This window comes from Malurus melanocephalus, unplaced genomic scaffold (assembly GCF_030028575.1).
Source record: "Malurus melanocephalus ecotype Western Australia unplaced genomic scaffold, MMel_1.1 scaffold_137, whole genome shotgun sequence".
In the NCBI taxonomy this organism is placed as follows: Eukaryota; Metazoa; Chordata; class Aves; order Passeriformes; family Maluridae; genus Malurus; species Malurus melanocephalus.
The window spans coordinates 663300-681741 of NW_026623369.1; the positions used below are offsets into that span (position 1 = coordinate 663300).

General features: G+C 42.9%; 1 protein-coding gene across 2 annotated transcripts in view; it reads left to right on the forward strand.

Annotated features, from left to right (window-relative positions):
* CXCL12 (C-X-C motif chemokine ligand 12) overlaps nt 1-18442 on the forward strand; it is a 137639-nt gene that overhangs the window by 24826 nt on the left and 94371 nt on the right. Inside the window, exon 2 of one of the 2 annotated variants that reach the window (XM_057370979.1) lies at nt 1650-1756. The exons of the other annotated variant lie outside the window; for it this stretch is intronic. Within the exon in view, the coding sequence (XP_057226962.1) occupies nt 1650-1756 (107 nt within the window). The remainder of the gene's footprint in view (nt 1-1649; nt 1757-18442) is intronic. 2 annotated transcript variants of the gene reach the window in all.

Consider the following 18442-nt stretch of genomic DNA (forward strand, 5'->3'; position numbering starts at 1 on the left):
TTGTGTTCTGCTCAGAACTGCTATCTAGGTGTCACAACTTTGGGCTGTGGTGTGTGAATGAGGAGTCAGCCTTGCAGGGGACTCTGTGTCCAGGCTGGCACCTCAGGGATGCACGTGCTCACTGCCTCACAAGGATGCATTGGGAACATCTCTCTGGTTGTTCATCTCCATAGGGAGTGCAATGAGCCACTGTAGATCCCTTCCTTTGAGGGTGTCTGTCAGCAAGATGCTGCCTGACACAGARTAAGGCTGGTCCCTGCAGGGATCCTGGCCAGCCTCAGCCTTGGAGACCTCCTGAGGATCAGGCTGGGGCCCCTCTGTAACCCTTGCTCAGGCAAAGGCCAGAAGAARGAGAAAGTAGAGCTCAAGAAAATAGTTTCACCAGGGAAGCTCCTGCAGGAACAAAAAGCCAAAGCCTCTGTAACAGAGCCAGACATCAATGGAGGAAAAATCTAATTACCCCTTCTTGTGGGGTTTGCAGTACAGGAAATGTGGCCCACTGGGACAGATGTAAATATAGCATAATCTAATGCCATACTTGCCTGAACTCCCTGAATTCAGGATCTCCCTATTAAGGAGTCAGTTGGTTCTAATGGGAGTTGTTGAGTTGAACATGGTGTCTGCTTTTTCCATCTCTCCCCACAGTCTGTGCACAGAGCAGTAGGTGGGGGCCAAGGGCACTGTAAAATAATTGGCATAAGTTACTTCACTTTAGCTTTCCACATAATGTGCTGATGTCTGGAACTCCTGGCTGTTTCTACAGCTATTGCTGGAAAGAGCTGTAAAAAGGGAGCCCTTCAGGTGTGGGAAACCGCCCTGGACAGCAGCCTGTATGTCTGTCCATGCTCCCTCCTTCAGCAGTGCTGATATGTGCATGAAGCTCCCACACTGCTGACTCGGGCTCAATTCATCCATCCCRACCAGAAGGCAGTCTTTAGAAAGCAGTGTGCTGCCTGAGGTGTGCCAAGAAGAGAACAGGTAAATCTCCCTTGCATGAAGAAAATGCCTGTGGTAGAAACCCAGGAGACTGGCTGCAAGGATGGCATTTAGYATGCAAAGAACAACTTCAAGTGTCTTTTATTGCGTTAATTGACTGATATCCAAGTCTTTTTTCTCACCATGCTTTCGAGGACTGATCTAGATGCAAAACACTCTCGTATGAAGGAGCAGCTGTGTGTGCTAGCTGGGTTTGCTTGGCTTTCAGTCCCAGCGAAAGGGCAATCTGAGTGCTCAGCTGTTCCTAAAAAATTACTGCTGAGGAAAACAAACTAACAGACACAGCAGGGGTTTTGGAGCACACAATTGAGGAGCTGAGATGTTTTCCCCCAGCAGAGCTCAGCAGCCATGTGCTCCCACACAGCCTTGCAGGCAGTGGGCTCTGTGCAGGGCTGGGTTTGAGCCCAGCCCCAGGGAGCTGCCTCCACCTTGGGCAGAGCCGGCAGGGCAGAGGGGCTGTGGGCAGAGCCTGCGGGGCAGAGGGGCTGTGGGCAGTCAGCCCCTGCATCCTGGGCATAGGCTGAGCTGTAAGGGCAAAGAAGGGCAGAGTACAGTCAGGACTGGCAGAGTGTGTTACTGTGGAGGTTTGGCTTACTGACCATAGAATTTGGGATCAGAAGTTGAGATGTGTTTTTTCTCTAATGTCTGTGCAGGTTAGACAAGAACTCATTGTGCCTTGGTCCATCTTACAACACCGTCTTGTTCCTGCAACAAGCAGTGGAATGTCAAACTGCTGCTGATGGCAGAAGAGGGGAAAAAAGTAAGTGATGACCAGTTGTAAAGGCTGATTTCATTTACTACTGAAAAATTGCCAGCCTGCCTTCATAGCCTTGTATCCCCTGGGGACCAGTAATGCCAGTTTATGCAGTTGTGTGAGTACCCACCAGCTCTTCCAGGGTGGAGCTCAATTGCTCTGTCATGTTTAGCAGAGGGAGAGCAGGAGCGGGTGAGGTGATGTTCCCCAGACCGCTGTTGTTTTGGGAATCACCCAGCGATGCAGGCAGCTCCCTGTGTTTAAATGAAGCTCTTGGTAGCAGACTGATTATATCAAACACTCAGTGCCCTGGCAGCACTTMTGAAAGCCAAACTTTGGAGTGAATGACAAACTGTTTTTCCGTTCCTTAGAAAGTACAAACTGCTTTTCTTTTTGCTGCCCCACCACTCACTGCATGTGGGGGATTTGTTTATGTTCGGCTGTGTAAAGAAAAAAAAAAACCCTACATGTTATCTCAGAGCTTGGCAGATTAATCCAGGAGAAGATTTACTTGAGTGCAAATCAAAGGCTTAGTTTTCTTGGACAGTTCTTCAGTGTCTTGAATCTAAATCCATCATGCTATCCCTGCAGCACTCAAATATTTCAAAAGAATTTGGAAAGTTTGCTGCAGTTTGTAACCAGACTGGAARTACTGGTATTGCTGTCTTAATTTTTTCTGTTCTTAGGGCTTCTGCTCTGTTATCTTTTATCTAATTTATTTTTGTTGTGTTTAGTATTGAAGATCTCTGAAGTCTAGGGAAGGCTGTACAAATGAAAGGTACAATGCAAATCCAGGACATGCACTCCTAGTTCTGTGTAAACAGATTCTGAGCTGAGCCTGTGTAACCAATGTGCCCACGACTTAACTAATCTCACTTCCTGGAAGCAGGAARGTATTTCCATGGTTGCTGCTCTTGTCTGGTTTTCCTAAGTGTTCCAGGCAGGCATTGTAGAACCCTTTGATTTAAAATGTRTATGTATTCCTTGTATTCCTTGCTTTGGGTGTTAATTTATTTCCTGCTYTGTATTCTCAGGTTGCTGTTGTCCCGTAGGTACCAGCCTGCTTGGGGTGTTCTGCTGCCATATCTGCATCAGGCACATTAGGAAGTTGTTGGGAGCAACAACTCTTCTCCTGATCAATGATTTTTTTTTTTTTTTTCATGTGTATAATAGGAGTGTCAGTGGGCTGCTGCTTGTTTTGACCCCTCCTGGGCAGGGAGGGCTTTAGAAGTGGGTAACACTTTCATTCCCAGCTTCTGCCTTTAAAACATGTGTGTACAGAGAATATGGGTCGCAATATATTGATAGCTGGAGATGGGCATCCAAGAAATGTCGGCAGATCTCTGAGATTCAGCAGAATGACATTGTGGGTCTGGGTTATTTAGAGAGTTGGGCAGGATCAGCTCCAGGTGTTGACAGATAGTTTATGGTTTGTGTATASYAGCTTGGCTTCCTGGACTGATTCTWGTGTCCAGTGTGATCTGGAGGTATTCCTAGGGAGAAATTGAGTCCTGGCTCCTTGTTGCATCCACAGGGCAAGCTGGACACACTGTGTGCTTTTTCCAGCAGTTGTGAGCACTTTTCAGTTGATCACATGTGTGCAAGTAAAATGATTTATAAAAAAGGTATAAYGAAATAGATGTCAGTTGCTGATGCAGCTCTTTAATCTGAGTGARAAAGAAAGCAGAGTGGCCCTGAGGCTGAGCTCTACATCTGGCTCTGAGGCTGCAGGAACGCTGAATTCAGGGGCTGGCCTGGAGGAGATGGGGAATTCAGACTGAGCCAAAGTCACTGGAATCACAGCGAAGAATGGAAAGCCAGGTGCAGGAGCAAGAGTGGTGTTTCCATGGTGTGATTCCAGCAAAAGGGCAGAGAGCCTAAGAGATAAAAGGTTTATTAGCCAGACCTTGGGGTGTTGTTTGGTATATGTCCCGTGTTGGGAACTAGCATCTGTAATGAAGCCTCTTCCTTTGGGATTTAAATGCTGGGTTCAGATAGCAGTCAGGACAAGAAGTCTTCTTTCCCATGTCRCATCAAACTGGAAATGGCAAGATAKCCAAACCAATTGGCGGCTCACATTGTCAGGTGCAGAAGGCTGAGAACTGCCAGCCAAGGGCTCTTCCTTTAATTTCTTCAAGTTGTTAATGTGTGTAAAAGTTCTATCTCAATCATTTCTGCTCRGAGCCTCTGAGGACCAGCTTGTCTTCCTTTTGGCTTAGGGAGCACTGAAGCAGATCTCAAGTGGGAAGCTTTTTTGTCCAACAGCCTTGAAGCAAGGCAGCTTTCTCCTGCATGTTTTGTGCAGCTGTGGGCAGTCATACACACTCCTAAWTTTTTTAATTCTTTATTCTGTTCATATTTCTGGCTCAGGCAACTGAAACCTGGGTAGAGTATTGTTTTTGCATTGCTGCTACAGATTTCTGTCTTGGTGCTGACACTCACAAGGTTGCATTTCCATGTTGGCATATTCCAGTATGATATTCCAGATATTCCAGTAATTAGGCCGTGCCTTTGCCTCACCAAACATAACATTGGTGTATTTCCAGTGCTAATAAAAGGTATTTCCCACAAAGGTGAGTTCATGAGCAGTTTTTAAGAAACCTTTCTCTACTATAATGGGATTGKCCATGGATTTAATGTCTTTTAAAATGTTTATCAACAAAATGATGGATCTGCTGCTACATTTGTTATCAACTGCACATGAGCATATTTGGGAGACACAATATTAGTGTGTTCAATACCATGAGGAAGTTATCCCACTGATTTCCTTTTTATTTTTTGGTGGAAATCTGTCCTGCCAAAGTTGATCCTAATTCTCATGAGTGTGAGCAAGAYTAAATCAGTTAATTTCTGCTCAGGTTACAATATTTTTTGACAATTTTCTGGAAAACCTAGGTAAATAAGAAACCTTATCATAAGAAACTTAGATAAATGAGAATCCTCTGCTATGGAGGCTTTGCCCACTTTGCCAAAGTTTYCTTGGAAGCAAATTAGCACTGGATGAGAGGCATATCTGAGCTATTCAATTTTTTTCACCAGTGTTATCAAACAGAGTAAAAATGTTGCCTATTCCACAAGGAGTAGATTAGTTTGATTTTACCCATAATTTTCTGTCAGGTCAGATCTTGTTACTTAGGTAATAATATACCAATTTTTTTTAAAAAATGGTAGGGTTTCCTTTTCAGCTCCTTGCTTAGTATACTCTTTCATGTCACTTTGGTCCAGYTTTTGACTTTTGATATTAAGCACTGCCCAACACCTTTGAGTGTACTGAATTTTTGAGGGAATTTTAGAGCTTGAACAAATTAGGCTGTCTTTATAGTGCCTTGTGAATGCTCTGCTAACTTATTTGTTGTCCTAGTTAGTGCTTCATCCAATTCCCTGCCAGATGTTTTCTCGGACTTCATCCCCTAGGAGGTGCTCTGAGATAATTTCCCACTGTTGATGATTAATTGGCAAGTCTGTTTTCTGTGTTTGCTCCTTAAATCCTTGGTTAAGTTACAGCAGGACAACGTGCTGGTTTTCTTTTTTTGCTCTAATGTAAAACTTAACAACTGAGACACTTGCTATAAAGGGGGATCTCTTCAGCTAGTTCTTTTGCAATCAAAGCTTGGGAAGGAGAGGGGGAAAAACAACTTTCTGGAAAGAGAGGAAGTTGCATCCTAAACTTGCTAAAACAAAGGAGTGCATGCTGCATTGCTTAAACTGTAAATCCYAGCAAATATTCTTTCAGAATTTGCTGTGGGATTGATGCTTGGCAGCAAATCATGGCTGAAGACAGGGCTATTTTTGGCCCAGTTAGGATTTCCCTTAATTTTGTAGCCAAGTGGAAAACCACCATCCAGCTGTATTGCTAGATAGAGCGCTGACCTTTTTACCTCATTGGACCACAGTTTGACTCTTAATTGAAATTGCATTATAATTACACCTTATGTCTCAGTGGACACTCGTCTGTCTCATACATAAAACCAGCACAACATGTTGGAACAATCTGTTTTTAAGTGATTCAGAGCAGTCTCCAAGGAACCACTGTCTCTCATCTCTGCTGGTGGTGGTGACTCCTCCAGGACAGCACAGCTAAAGCTGCTGTAGAACAAGGTGCTGGGTGTAAGGGGGTGGTGAGGCTGTGGCTGGTTTCAAGGGGGGGTGACTCCTGCTCCTCTTAACTGACGATCCAAAACATTCCCATGCAGCACAAGTAAAAGGCCATTGGAAAAAACTTCTTTGAGATCTCACCGTGAGAGGAAGATACATCTGAGGAAATCGGGTGTTGCTTCAAGTCTGCTGTGACATATGCACAGGTCTGCAGAGCAGGGTGCACTGGTTGTGCCAATACACCTTGACACTGGCTTCAGGACTGGAATATTTGTCCTGCTTCTATTTCAGTCCTGTAATACAAAAAGTACCAGCTCCACTGACCTCTCAATTACAGAATGGTCAGGCTGGAAGGGACCACRGTGGGTTATCTGCTCAAACCTTCCTGCTCAAGCAGGATTGTCCTAGAGCACTTGGCMCAGGATTGTGTCCAGGTAGTTCTTGAATATCTCCAGTGAGGGAGACTTCACAACCTTTTGGGACAATCTGTTTCACTGCGTGGTCATGGTCTTCCTTGCAAAGGCATCCTAAAGGACAAAAGGAGGCYGCAATATATTTGGCTAAATTTCTGATTTGAGCAATTAGAATATCARGAGCATGAGGACATAAATGTGCTGCTTGGTTTAGCATATTTACTTTTGTTTCCTGTCATTCCAATGCTTTCCTGGTTAAAATAAAATGCAATTTACACCAAAAGGCTCAGTGAACTTTGTGCTGAGGAATACAGTGATGTTTAYATGGAGATTTTAACATTGTACCGTAATGCTCTGCCCAGGAAGAAGGATGCAGAACAGTTTTGTAGCAATGTTTGCAGACCTGCCAGCAGGGAGTGGGAGAGACCTGTCTGAATTTGAAGATCAGTTGTGAGCAGGATACTGCTTTCCACCTAACAAGTGGGTAAAACATAGCTCCTCTGTGAAGCTGAAATATCTGCAAAACGATACAAAAAATAAATGCTGTAGCAGCAAGCCACTTCTGCAGTAGTTATTTGGCATATGATGTACGCAAAAACTTAGGGCTATTATTCCTTCCTAAACTCTATCCAAGCTACCTTTAATGGTCTCAAGTAATAGGAAATCTGTCACTTTTTCCTGGATTCCTTCTTGGTCTAGGAACTATTTCTCCCTATCAATCTCCATTAACTTCCCTTTGGTCTGATTCATACAATTATACCTCCTCAGCCTTTCTTTCTCTGATTCCTCCTCTTTGCTTTAAACAAGCCTATGAGAGCAGAGCAAAGTCTGTCCCTCTAGGATAGTTACCTGTCCCAAGAGGAATTTGCCAGTGCTGAAGACAGGCATTTTTATCATGATGGATAACCTTATGGAGACAAAGTGAAATGTGGAGTCTTGAGGACTTGCCTGTAAAGTTGAGTAATTGGTTGCATATGAGGCAGGTTAATCACTGTCATAATCTTGTGTGTTGAATGTACGAGAGGAGGGTTGCMTGGTGGTTTGGGGCTATCTAGAGGGGATAAGCAGAGTTGAGAAGTTGCTGTGCACACAAGTTCAGCGTGGCTAAATGGTGGATGCTGGTTAAAACCGAGGAACACAGTGTAAACATTGTGCAAATCATGTCCTCAAACATCAGCCTTCACTCAAGATGKCATGGCACTGACAGACAGGTAGATGTGAGTCGTTGGGGTTATTCTGGGGGGAGTGTGAAGGAGCTATGCTGACCCCACTTTGGGTGGGTACCTAAAACCAGGTAGAACTTGGTGCTTGATTTCTCAGCATAGCTACTGTGCCTTGCTGTTTTGCCTGTAAACTGGGGGTAATGCTGCTTTACCTTCCCAGGAGCTTGTTAAATATCATGTTTGTGGGGCACTGAGACTGAGGGGCGGTGAGCAGGATACATTAAGGGAAGTGAAAGTAATAGCTTAGTGCAGACAGCAGGGCTTAGAGCCCATGCTGAGCCATCAAGGGGGAAGAAGAAAATTGTGAAGAGCTATTAAAGAGTTTTACCTTTCCTGTGTGCTCATGTTTTGTGGAGCAGTGGTCTGTGACCTGTATTTTAATGCTGACTACACTGGACTCTTTTCTCTGCTGTTGTAAGGGTGGTTTGGCTCTTCCTGATAATTTTAGCTCAGCTGGGGCTGGGTATCTAAATGCTGTGTGATGAAGCATTTGAGGAGGATACCGGGGAGTTGGGAGACACAGCCGATGCTCTCAGCACATTGACTGSTCCAGGCATTTGTCCTCTTCAGCTGGGCTGCAAGAAATCAAACTATCTGGGTGAGCATAGGGACAAAGTGACCAAGAGTAAATCACCTAAAACATGGCGAGCCCAGGATTATGGATGTTATTTCTATCCAGTGAACTTGAGGAGCCTGACGGTAAACTGTTTTGTCCATTGATGGAAATAGTCTCCCTGATAAAGTATTTGCAATTACCTGTTAATTGTCTTCCTTCAGCTCCTGTCATGCCATCTGGGAATCACCAAAGCCTGGCTATTAACAGCTGGCTTCTCAGCTCAGCAGGAAGGCTGAGCTCCTGATTTGCTAATCAGGTATCAGCCAGTCACTGCTGCTCCTCTTGTCTGGGCTTGCAGTGTGAAACACACCATGGCTAGGGATGAGGGCAGGATTACTGCATGGGGAACTCCACATTTACCCTCCTGTCATGAAGAGTTGGCTGTGAACACGGCTCAAGTGAGGTAAGCAGGGGTTGGTTCCTCCCTTCTTCCCAGACAAGATTATTTCTGCTTGTATTTGTCCAACRTGCTTGGGGAGCCTGCTACTCTGCTTCCACAGCAGGTTGATACTGAACTCCCACTTSATGCAGTTTGAAAGGTCCAGGTAGAGCTTTCTTGTCAAGAGGATTAATTTATCTTGGATTTTCTTGTGTCTATAGAGAAGAGAAAAGAGTTCAGAGTTTTTAGTAGCTAAGAAAACCTTGCAGCAARCAACTGCACACACTGCAAACTTACACACTATTTTTCCTGGGAGTTCTGTGTGAGGGCAAGCAAACAAAAAATGTGAACATTCTAAGACAAGGTATTTGTGTGCATTCCCAGGGAAAGCAAGGATGGCTTTTTCCGAATGCGAGTGATTTGAATGCCTTGTCTGATGGGCCACAAACTTCCGCTACAAAAGAATTTGGCAGGAGACCACACAGGATAAACTTCAGGCAGAAATCATCTACTGGAAGGGAAGGACTTAAAACTCAGAACCTCTGGTGGGAAAAAAAGTTAGAATTGTAACAGAATAGTGACTGCTCTTCCAGTTCAACCACTCCACAACAAAACAGGAAGGAATGATCCCCACTGCCTTGTTCACTGCATTGGACAGGACACCGAAGGCTGACCAATGTTTAGGGCGACAGTCACACAGAAATCCCTTTCYTCTTAACTGACATCGTGTCAGACTGTTTTCCTCCAAGGACACTCAGATCATGTTGATCATGGTCAGATCATGACCAAAGGAGCAGGAAAACATGACATTAAAAAAAATCTTTATCACTTTTTTTGTGTGYGTAGCCAGGCATTTTTCTTTTGTCAGAAACATTCCAAATGTTTCACTGTCAGGTTTATACAACTCAACTTTTATTCAGTGAAAAGAAAAAAAMCTTACTTAGTTGCAAAGCTGGTATGTATTGTAAGTAAAAATTAATAAGGAAGATGAGGAATAAATCTGCTTTGCTCCTGACTAATATGAGCATTTGCAAAAAGMAAGGAACATTGTTAACCTTGCACCTTTGCTAAAATGAATCAGCCATCTGGAGCTTAGTTTTCTCTTAAAAAATAATTACTGGGGGGGGAAAAAAACTGTAGTCATTGCCTTATCTTTATTTCGCTTCTGAAGCTGGAGCAAATTTGTCTGGGACACATTTTCTAATTTTACAATGGCTGGAAACATGGAACAAAATTTGGTTCTCTCTCATTGTGACCAGCACTCAGACTGGTGTTCAATGCCCACAACCATGTCCACAGCAGCACCATGGTCCCAGTTTGCACTGCTGCAAACTCTTCTCATCTTCTCAGGAGTGTCCTTGCTGTGAGGCTGCCCCTGTGCTGTAGCTGCCTAGTGGGGTAGGAACTGCTTGAGTACTTTATCTTGTTTTATTTCAGTAAACAGTGGGGCTAAAACCAAAATCCAGGATTCCCCCTTCCTTTTCTTAGCATTTACTCTGAATAAAAGGTCTTGCATGTTGCAGAAGTAGAATAAAAATCACAAGATTTGACAATGCCAAAGTAATTTCTTCTCAAATTTGGCCTATTCTTCAGGTTTTTGAAGAATAGCTTTTATCATTCTTCCCAGGAGTGTACTTCTAAACAAATAAATATTTTTCTACCAATGTTTCCAATCAATCAGAAAGGGCAGCCAGAAAATTTGCAAGCAGTGAAAAATAAGTTGGTCAGTAGGTATCTTTGCCAACAGGGAAGAAGAGGAAAATAAACAACATCTATTATGGAAATATATTTTATTTGAAAGGTGTTGTCCAGTCCAGGCTCTCGAAGACTTATCACCAGTGTTGAAGTGTCCTGGCTTATATCTCTGATTTATGTTTGAACTTGTTCACATTCATCCAAGTGTTTAACAAACAATGCCTTTTATTCATAGCTATACAGGGTTCAAATTGCAGTTTTGTGTACAGATAATTACATTGTGTATCTTGACATTATAATTTTTCATGTTAGCTAATAGTTGCTGTTTGCCAACAATTAGTGTCTTTCTGGGGACTTAACTGCAGGCAGTTGCTTTCTCTGTAACCGTATTTGATTTAGCGAAGCACTTTTATTCTGATTTTGAGCATATGAGACCAGAGATTAACTCCAGGGGTCTGCCTTAAAGTTTAMCTTAGAGTAGGTCAGTGTGGTTTACTGGATCATGGACTAATCAGGAAGAGATCTCCAGCTCAAACAGTCCTGAATAATTAAAATATCATTGGGAGATCAAAGAAATGAAATGTGAATCAGTCCAGTAGGATCTTTGGGGCTGCAGTTTGGCTATAGTGGTGCCCTCARCTGTCTGAGAGAAGATACTCAGCTCTGTGTACCAGGTTTTGCTAGTCAGGCAGTCTGTCATAGGTATGGATATAAGAACTTCTCTGCAGACTTGGTGCTGGCCCCAGAAAGATCCATGAGAGAAACAGCAAGGCATTAAACTCATTGAATGGCCTCAATCTGGTCACACCAGATGAGGCTTCTGGTCAGCTCTTCTGTTCATATTTCAGCCCTGTGGCATTCAACATGTGCAACTGCAGCTTGTGATTCACACAGCCATTGGTGTTGTTATGAGTGCCACTTACCTTCCAAGTGCCTTGCAAACATTATTAGCTCACGAGATCTTTGAGGTACAAGGAGCTTGTTTTTACAGACTGATTTTGGGTTTTTTTTAACATGCTTCAGGTGAGGGCAGATCCCTTTAGCCCTGATGCAATGAAGAGGGAGCCATTTTGTATTATTTGCTATTGATCATTATTTTCCACTTCTTTTATTTGCATAAATTCAGGTCTCATCACTGCCAAGACATGGGTCCACATTTCATGTTCTTCGTAATGTGTGAGGTAAAATTCCCTTTTGCATCTGTCACAGCATACAGTGTTACATCTTTCAATCATACTTTGGGCGTGCTGTGTAGCTCATTATTCCCTTCTGGTGCCCCAGGATCCCTGGGTAGATTGTGGCAACGTCAGCAAGGAAGGGTGCAGACAAACARTGAATTGCTCAAGCAACAGACAGAGATGTGTACCTAGATAGAGTGGAGGAGGTAGCTGGTAAGCAGGACAGTACTCAAGGGGTCTCAAGAACAAATACACAGGGAAAGGGATTCCTTATGGCCATAGCACCAAAACAAGACCATAAATCTTTCCGAGAAACGGGGAACTCTGGTTTACAAGTAAATACAGGAAGAATTTCAACATTATTACATGCATGTCGTATATCAGAGACCAACACATTTCCTTGAAAAGGAACAGGCATCTGTTCAAAGAACCCCCCTTCCCTGGTCAGTTGAATTTCTATCACTTCAGTCAATGTGTCCTGCCTCCCTGCCTAAGGAGAGAAAAAAAGGCAGTGAGAAGGGCAAATAGTTGGAATCTCTCCTCTTTTTCAATTGCCTGTTGCAAATGCAGCATTGGGCCTTGCTRGTGGGGAGGATAGTCTGGGAGTAGAGCAGCTCATCAGAAGCTCATGTCAACTTTCCATCAAACCTCATCATATTTTCCCACCAGCCTGAAGGAGGATCTGGCAGACAGATAAAAAAGATGATTGCTAGCTCAAAGGTCATAACACAGGAAAACAGGAATTTTGAAGTTAATCAGAGCATCTTGGTTTATGACCCAACCATGGACTTCAAATGCCTGCARAAATCTTGAAAACCTCCCTTTGTTGCTGGCAATGATTCCACAGCTGCTTTAGAAATGTTCTTACTCTGCTTATTTATCTRCTCTATCTTGGATGGGAATTTTGTCTTATCACCTTACCTTACATGGTGTGCAAGCAGAAGAGCTGCCTTGTCAGGAAAGAACTATTATTTTTGCCCTTCTAGGGACATGGAGGATATTTAAGTGCATCTCTGTCTTGTAGGTGAGCACTCAAGAAAGTGATTAGACACTGAATTGGGAGCTTAACTTCCATTGCAAAGCAATGCSTGCCTGTGTTTGGTAACTGACTGGCTAAACGAGATGGTTTAATTTGTTTTGTTAACCTGAGCTCTGTGGGCCAATTGTTGATGGTGTGTGGCAGTGTAAATCAAGAGTGTTACATAGAATAACTTTGCCTGCGGTTTTGGATCTGTGCTATGTAAGGAGAATATCTGGGTAGTGTTAAATACAGTTGAAGCTCAGCTTGTGCTCACTGTGTGCCGCAACTGATCAGACATGTTCATCAAGTACCTAGTGCTCAAAAAAATCATTGTGAATGAAAGGGGTTTTGCATAACTGTGAAAAGTAGTTAATTTGGTGACAGCCTAGTTACCACATTCACATAACTKATCCTATTTCTTCATGTTTCTTCATGTCATGCTGTGCTGAGAGAGAAGCTKCTTTAGCAAGACAATCTGCAGGATGGCCATTACTGAAGAAGGGTAAATATGAGCTGTCCTCTCCACATAGCTAAAAGTTTGTGAATGGTCTCCTTGTCATATCCATGAGTATTACAGGAATCTCTCCTACTGAATCTCTCCTACTGCAGTTGAAATTCATTCTGCAGAGACAAAAGAAAGATTCTGACAGCCTTGACTAGGACAGGTTTGTTGGACTAGCCATATAACGACACTCTGGAAATTCCTTTCAACAAGAACAATTCTGTGGTCTAGGTTATATTGCTGACAGAATATTTGGAGCTCATGGTCAGTTGGGAAATGATTAAAATGTTTTAAAGGTGTTTTTTTGTATTGGTTACTCACAAATGAAATACAGATGTAAAACTGCTTGAGCTATAAATCTGGCCTCAATCATTCCTAACATTTCAACATCATACTGTGCAAAATGGCCTCCACTTAAGTAATTTCCAAATGACTGAACTTCACATTTTTCTTCTGTTATTGTCATCAACCTCACCAGATGTCATAATCAAGGAAGAGCACTAATGAGAAGCTGCTGGTAAATTTGGCATGTCTCAGTCACTTCCATGTGAATACCTGGAGAACAGACCGAGCATCTACAACAGCCAAAGTGTATAAAAAAMCCAAAAAACTAAGAATGAGAGCATGAATCTGAGCTGTTCCTTCAAACCACTCTGTATAATCAAAATAWATAGCCCTGACAGTGTATACAAAGCAATAACCTGACTCACAAACAAGGTGAACCCTTCCAGTCTTTTAGTTCCACTATTGCACTCTGTAACCTGACCTAGAAACAGCTGTCTTCTGCACCCAAGTCAGCATGATAAGCAGTGACTCTTTTGTAACCAGCACAAGTCTTTTATTTATATTCATACAGATCAAGGTATACCATTGATAGATAAAAAGTTACAAATATCTTGGTGCTACATTAGATCTCTTTTAAGACTGCATATATCAATATGTCAAAGAAYGATAAAATTAGGTTGTTCTCTTGCYGCAAATATTGCAGTCACTGGCTCAGTCTTTCCATAGTTAACTCTTTCTTACACAGAATAGACATTTTCCAGATATTTGCATGGCTTAGCATRTGTGTTTACATATTTTCTCAACCAGCCAGATTTTCTCACTGATTGAATCTGAGAAAACCTATGGGGAGAGAGAGAGAGAATATGGAGAGCAAAATGTGTACAACATATTTCTCTTGATGTATGTTTTCATCCCAGCTGCTCTTGTAATAGAGATGTCTGAGAGCATTTTGGTCGTGATGAACTGTGACCTTCAGTGAACAATGGCCCATCCCCAATACACAGAGCTAAACTTTCTCAGACTAAGGATTGTCCTCATCCTCCCTACAGCATGTAAGTTTTCTTTATGTGGCTCTTTATGATGGAATAAGCCAAGATCCAGGTCTGAACATTCAAATATCTTGGACAAAATCTAACTCCAGAGCCTCTGTGACTGCACTGTATGATTGTGCAGAGAAGTGGTTGTAAAGCTGAAACCTGTTTGTAAACAATTTGTTGAATGAGAAGCTAAGTTACCATCTGGTCTCTTTGTGCAGCTTTCCCTTTTTGCTGTTTTGCAAGTTCTTGCACCTGGAAAAGTTTGTATAGTTGATGGAAAGTGATTTTTGAGCCCATGGTCAACTTGCATTTAGCTAAGAAATAGATTTTGGTTTKCTATTGAACTTTGAAGCCAAGGTAATGTGTTTAAGTCAAGTAAGGTTATGTAGTTATGATCAGAAAYCATGGCATGTGCCCTGAATGGCCAGGCACAGAGACCAAGCAGTAAGCTGTGTACACTGGGTAAATGTGTTAAGAACAGTCTGGGAAGCACCTGGTGCTCTGGTCCCTTGGGRAAGGCTATATTTGGCTGTTTTAAATGAAAAGAGGGATAAATCCCCACAATCTGCCTAGAGGAAATTTGTAAACAGAGGGGCTGGAGAAAAACTATATTGAAAAATTGTTCACTAGTCCTAATGATTTAACGAATGCAGTATGAATCCTTCAGTAGTGGAGAGGATGATGGGATGTGTGTTAGAGARGGCTGGATTGAGTCCAGACCTCTAGGATGATTTTCTGTGACAGTTTGGTTAATTATAAGAACCACATGAAAAAAGGCACATAAACTTCATCCTGTTCTGTTTTAAAACTTTCCCCAGAGYCTAAGTCCTTCTTTAAAGGTTACCCTCTGATATGTAACACGGCCCGTGTTGTTTTGCTAAGCTATGACTCCGTAATAAGTGTTTGAAATTTACAGCTTCAGTTAGTCATAGACCTGAGAAGTGTTTATTTTTTCTCAGTTGTTCTTGCTATGTAATGAATGTAGCTCACCGAGTACTCTGAGTGCAGCCCTGGGCTCCGGCAGCCGCCTTTCCAAGCAATAGCACATTGGCTGCAGCACACGGTAATACGAGCGGGGTCTTTCTGCCGATTACAGTCATMATTTGCAGACTGAGGAGGAGAGGGTAGAACCAAGTCACACAAGGTCATTTCTGGCTGAACTGAAAATAAAGCCCATGTTTTAAAGGCAGCTTAGGAAAATTGCAGCTACTTATCCATATTGGTTTGCAGAAAKAGTCTGTCTGCCTATTTAGATGTGGTGGTTGCAAAATGGGGGGTTCTTTTCCCATAAGTAACTCATTTGTTTCGGTGCGTTCAGATTCCGTATTTGGATAAAGGTCTGTGACTGCTGGCAGTGATTGTGATCAGTACCATGTTGCAAAGCAGCTCAGGATTTCTCACACAATGGGAGCTGCTGTGCATGAAGGATCCTGGATTGATGTTTGTAAGCATATGTTAGTATTTTGAGAAAAAACTGAATGTACTTTAAGGGAAAAGGAAACACCATCATTAATACTAGATGTATGTTCTGTAAATGACTAATACTGCAACTAAATCCAAATTAAAACTATGCTTCTGTTCATCAAGACTGATTAGCAAGAGTTTACTGTTAAGTAGTTGATTTATTTAGCATTTCCATCATGTTCCTAACAATAGCTGCATAGCACTGATGTAAATATTTCTTTATTAAAAGGTAGCCTTTTGTTATGTGGAAAAGCTCAAGCTCTGTGTCTTGTCTCCTGTTGCCCCCAGTGAGTACCTGCTTTATGCATGGTGGTATCAGGGTGGGTTCTCTCAGTTGCTKTCCCAGGCAAGCAGTGGTTGCCCCTGGGCTGTTGTGGTTGCCCCTGGGCAGATGGCAAAAGGCAGGGTGGCAGTGGGGGCCCAGCACTGCTACCTACTACTGGAGCACAGCTCCAGCTCTAACAGCCATTTGTTAGCTGCTGATATCTTTGCTAACATTTTGCTGTTTGAGCTAAAGCTCTCTTGCTGGTGCCTGCTTCACACCAGTGTGTGCATTTTTCTTAATTTAATAAAAGTTACATGAGGTTGATTTTATTCTCTTTAGATAGAGGAAGCTTGCCATTCTGCCTGTGTTCAACAGAGGTAGGCCACTGGTTCATTTTTACTGGCATTAGTTGTGAGTTATTTTATTCTCCTTTTCGTTGTTTTTCCTTTGATATTCTCAGTCTGGGCTGGACTTTCTCATTGGTGAGTCAGCTTCTTTTCTGGTTGTTCTCCCATAGTATTACCTTAGAGGCTTCATCTGCAGCTCCTGGAATGTCACAGGGCTGTCCGTGTGTAGGGCTGAKGCAGGAGTGTTTGCATTCCCCTGTCTCTCCAAACTGCCCTCATGAGGAGATGCTGGGTTGGGGGCTCTATGTCTGACATACACCACCTACTCASATGTATGGACAATGCTCAAAGGTGACCGGGTGTCCCAGTCCCCGGCTGCAGCAAATACTGATGATGTGGACAAGGCTCTTTTTTTTTTTTTTTCAGCCTTTGCCACAGACAATATCAAACTTGGTGTTCTGTGTCTAGCAGTGCTGTCAAAGGAATAAGGATGGAAATACATCCTGTCTTTTTTTTCACTGCAAAACACTGTGAGAGAGCTGCCCTGGACCAGCTGAGGCAGTAGTCACTGTGCTTGTTGTGATGGCTCAAGAGGCACCAGATCAAGTGGTGWTCAAGCAGCCTTTGCCTGCTGCTGAGCTTTCATAAAGCCCCATGTGCAGGTGGRTCCTTTCCCCAGACACCATCTGGTATCTCCCTGTACTGGCACCATGCAGGTTTATATCAGGGATAAAGCAAACCTTAGATAGCATCAGTGAATCCCTTTTAGAAGTGCACCAGGAGAGCTGTGAGCATAGGCCTCTGAAAATGCAATGGAGGCTTCCTGTAATTACTGTATGTCCAGACCCCCTTCTCTGTACAGCCTGTAGATATCTGCCTTTGCAGTGATGTCAGGCAGAAAAAAATGACCAGGGCATTTTCACTGCAGCGACTCCACGATATTTCCTGTAAGAGTCTTGAAACTGCCTGCTTAGRGTTTGGGAGCAGCCTGAACTGACAGCTACTGGCCACACAGGCTATGGGACACATGGACCTGGGTCACAGGATCTGCCAGGAACTCAGGGCTCAGGGAATAATCTCACAGGCTGCATTTCAGTGTAAATTATTTCCCTTTGAAAACRTTCCTTTTTCAGGGCTTTAACTGGAACATAAAATGTAGCCCTTARGAGGTGGAGGCTGGTTCAGGCTTGCTGATTGGATTAAAATATAATGATTTCCTGTTCTCCCCAAATCACTTGGTGCCCAGTTGGGGGTGCTACAGAGAGGATGCATTCCCCTTGCCCAGGAGCCAAATAGGATTTCTCTTCATTCAACAAAATGAAAAAGAAAACCAGAGGGTAATACATTAGGGACTTACATGCTGTTGTGCAAACAATTGCTTGGCATCAGAGCAAAGCCAAGTAACCCCACCAGCTCCCATTCACAGCCGAGCAGCAGGAGGAGGGTCAGGTTCATCACCTGGGGGATTCTGCTCAAATGCGGGCTCCAGTCCAGCAGGGAGATGTCAAGAAAAAGCAAAAGCAATGTAATCAGCTCTGAGTGTRAAAGTTACAATCCGTTAGAGGAGGAAGCTTATAACATCCTGCAATGAGTGAAGCAAGACTGGGGCTGAAGGATGAAGGAAATCAGAGTGGAGGATTTTCTGGCTTTTGAGGTTTTATGAACCTTGCAAACGGTTTTATGGGTTCACAAAGCTAGTTGCGTCTGCGAACTATTTTTTTTTTTTTTTTTGTAATTTAAATCCTTTTCTTTCCAGGGCCATCCAGGTTAACAATAAAAATAATGTCAAACAGTAAAGTAAATCTGACTCTGTTCTGCAAAGACTAGAACATCCCACCAGAGACAGCTGAGCCACTGAGAAAAAGCAAAGTCTTTATTCACTGAATGGTGAATAAATGGCTGCTCATGCTGGCTGTGATTAGTTTCTAGCCTCAGTAACTTTCACTCTTTTCTGTGTTGTTTTTTTGTTCCTTGATTCGTTTTTTACTTTGGTTTCATGAGGAAACAGAAGTTATGAAATAAATCCATTTGTACATGTATGACTGCCTCTCAATCTCACCCATCCGGTGTTCTTATTGTGGCATCTAATTTCATCYAAATTTACCAGAAAGGCACAGTTCTCAAAGGTAATTGTGTTCCAACATGTTTTGTGAAAACAAGTGCCTGAAGAGA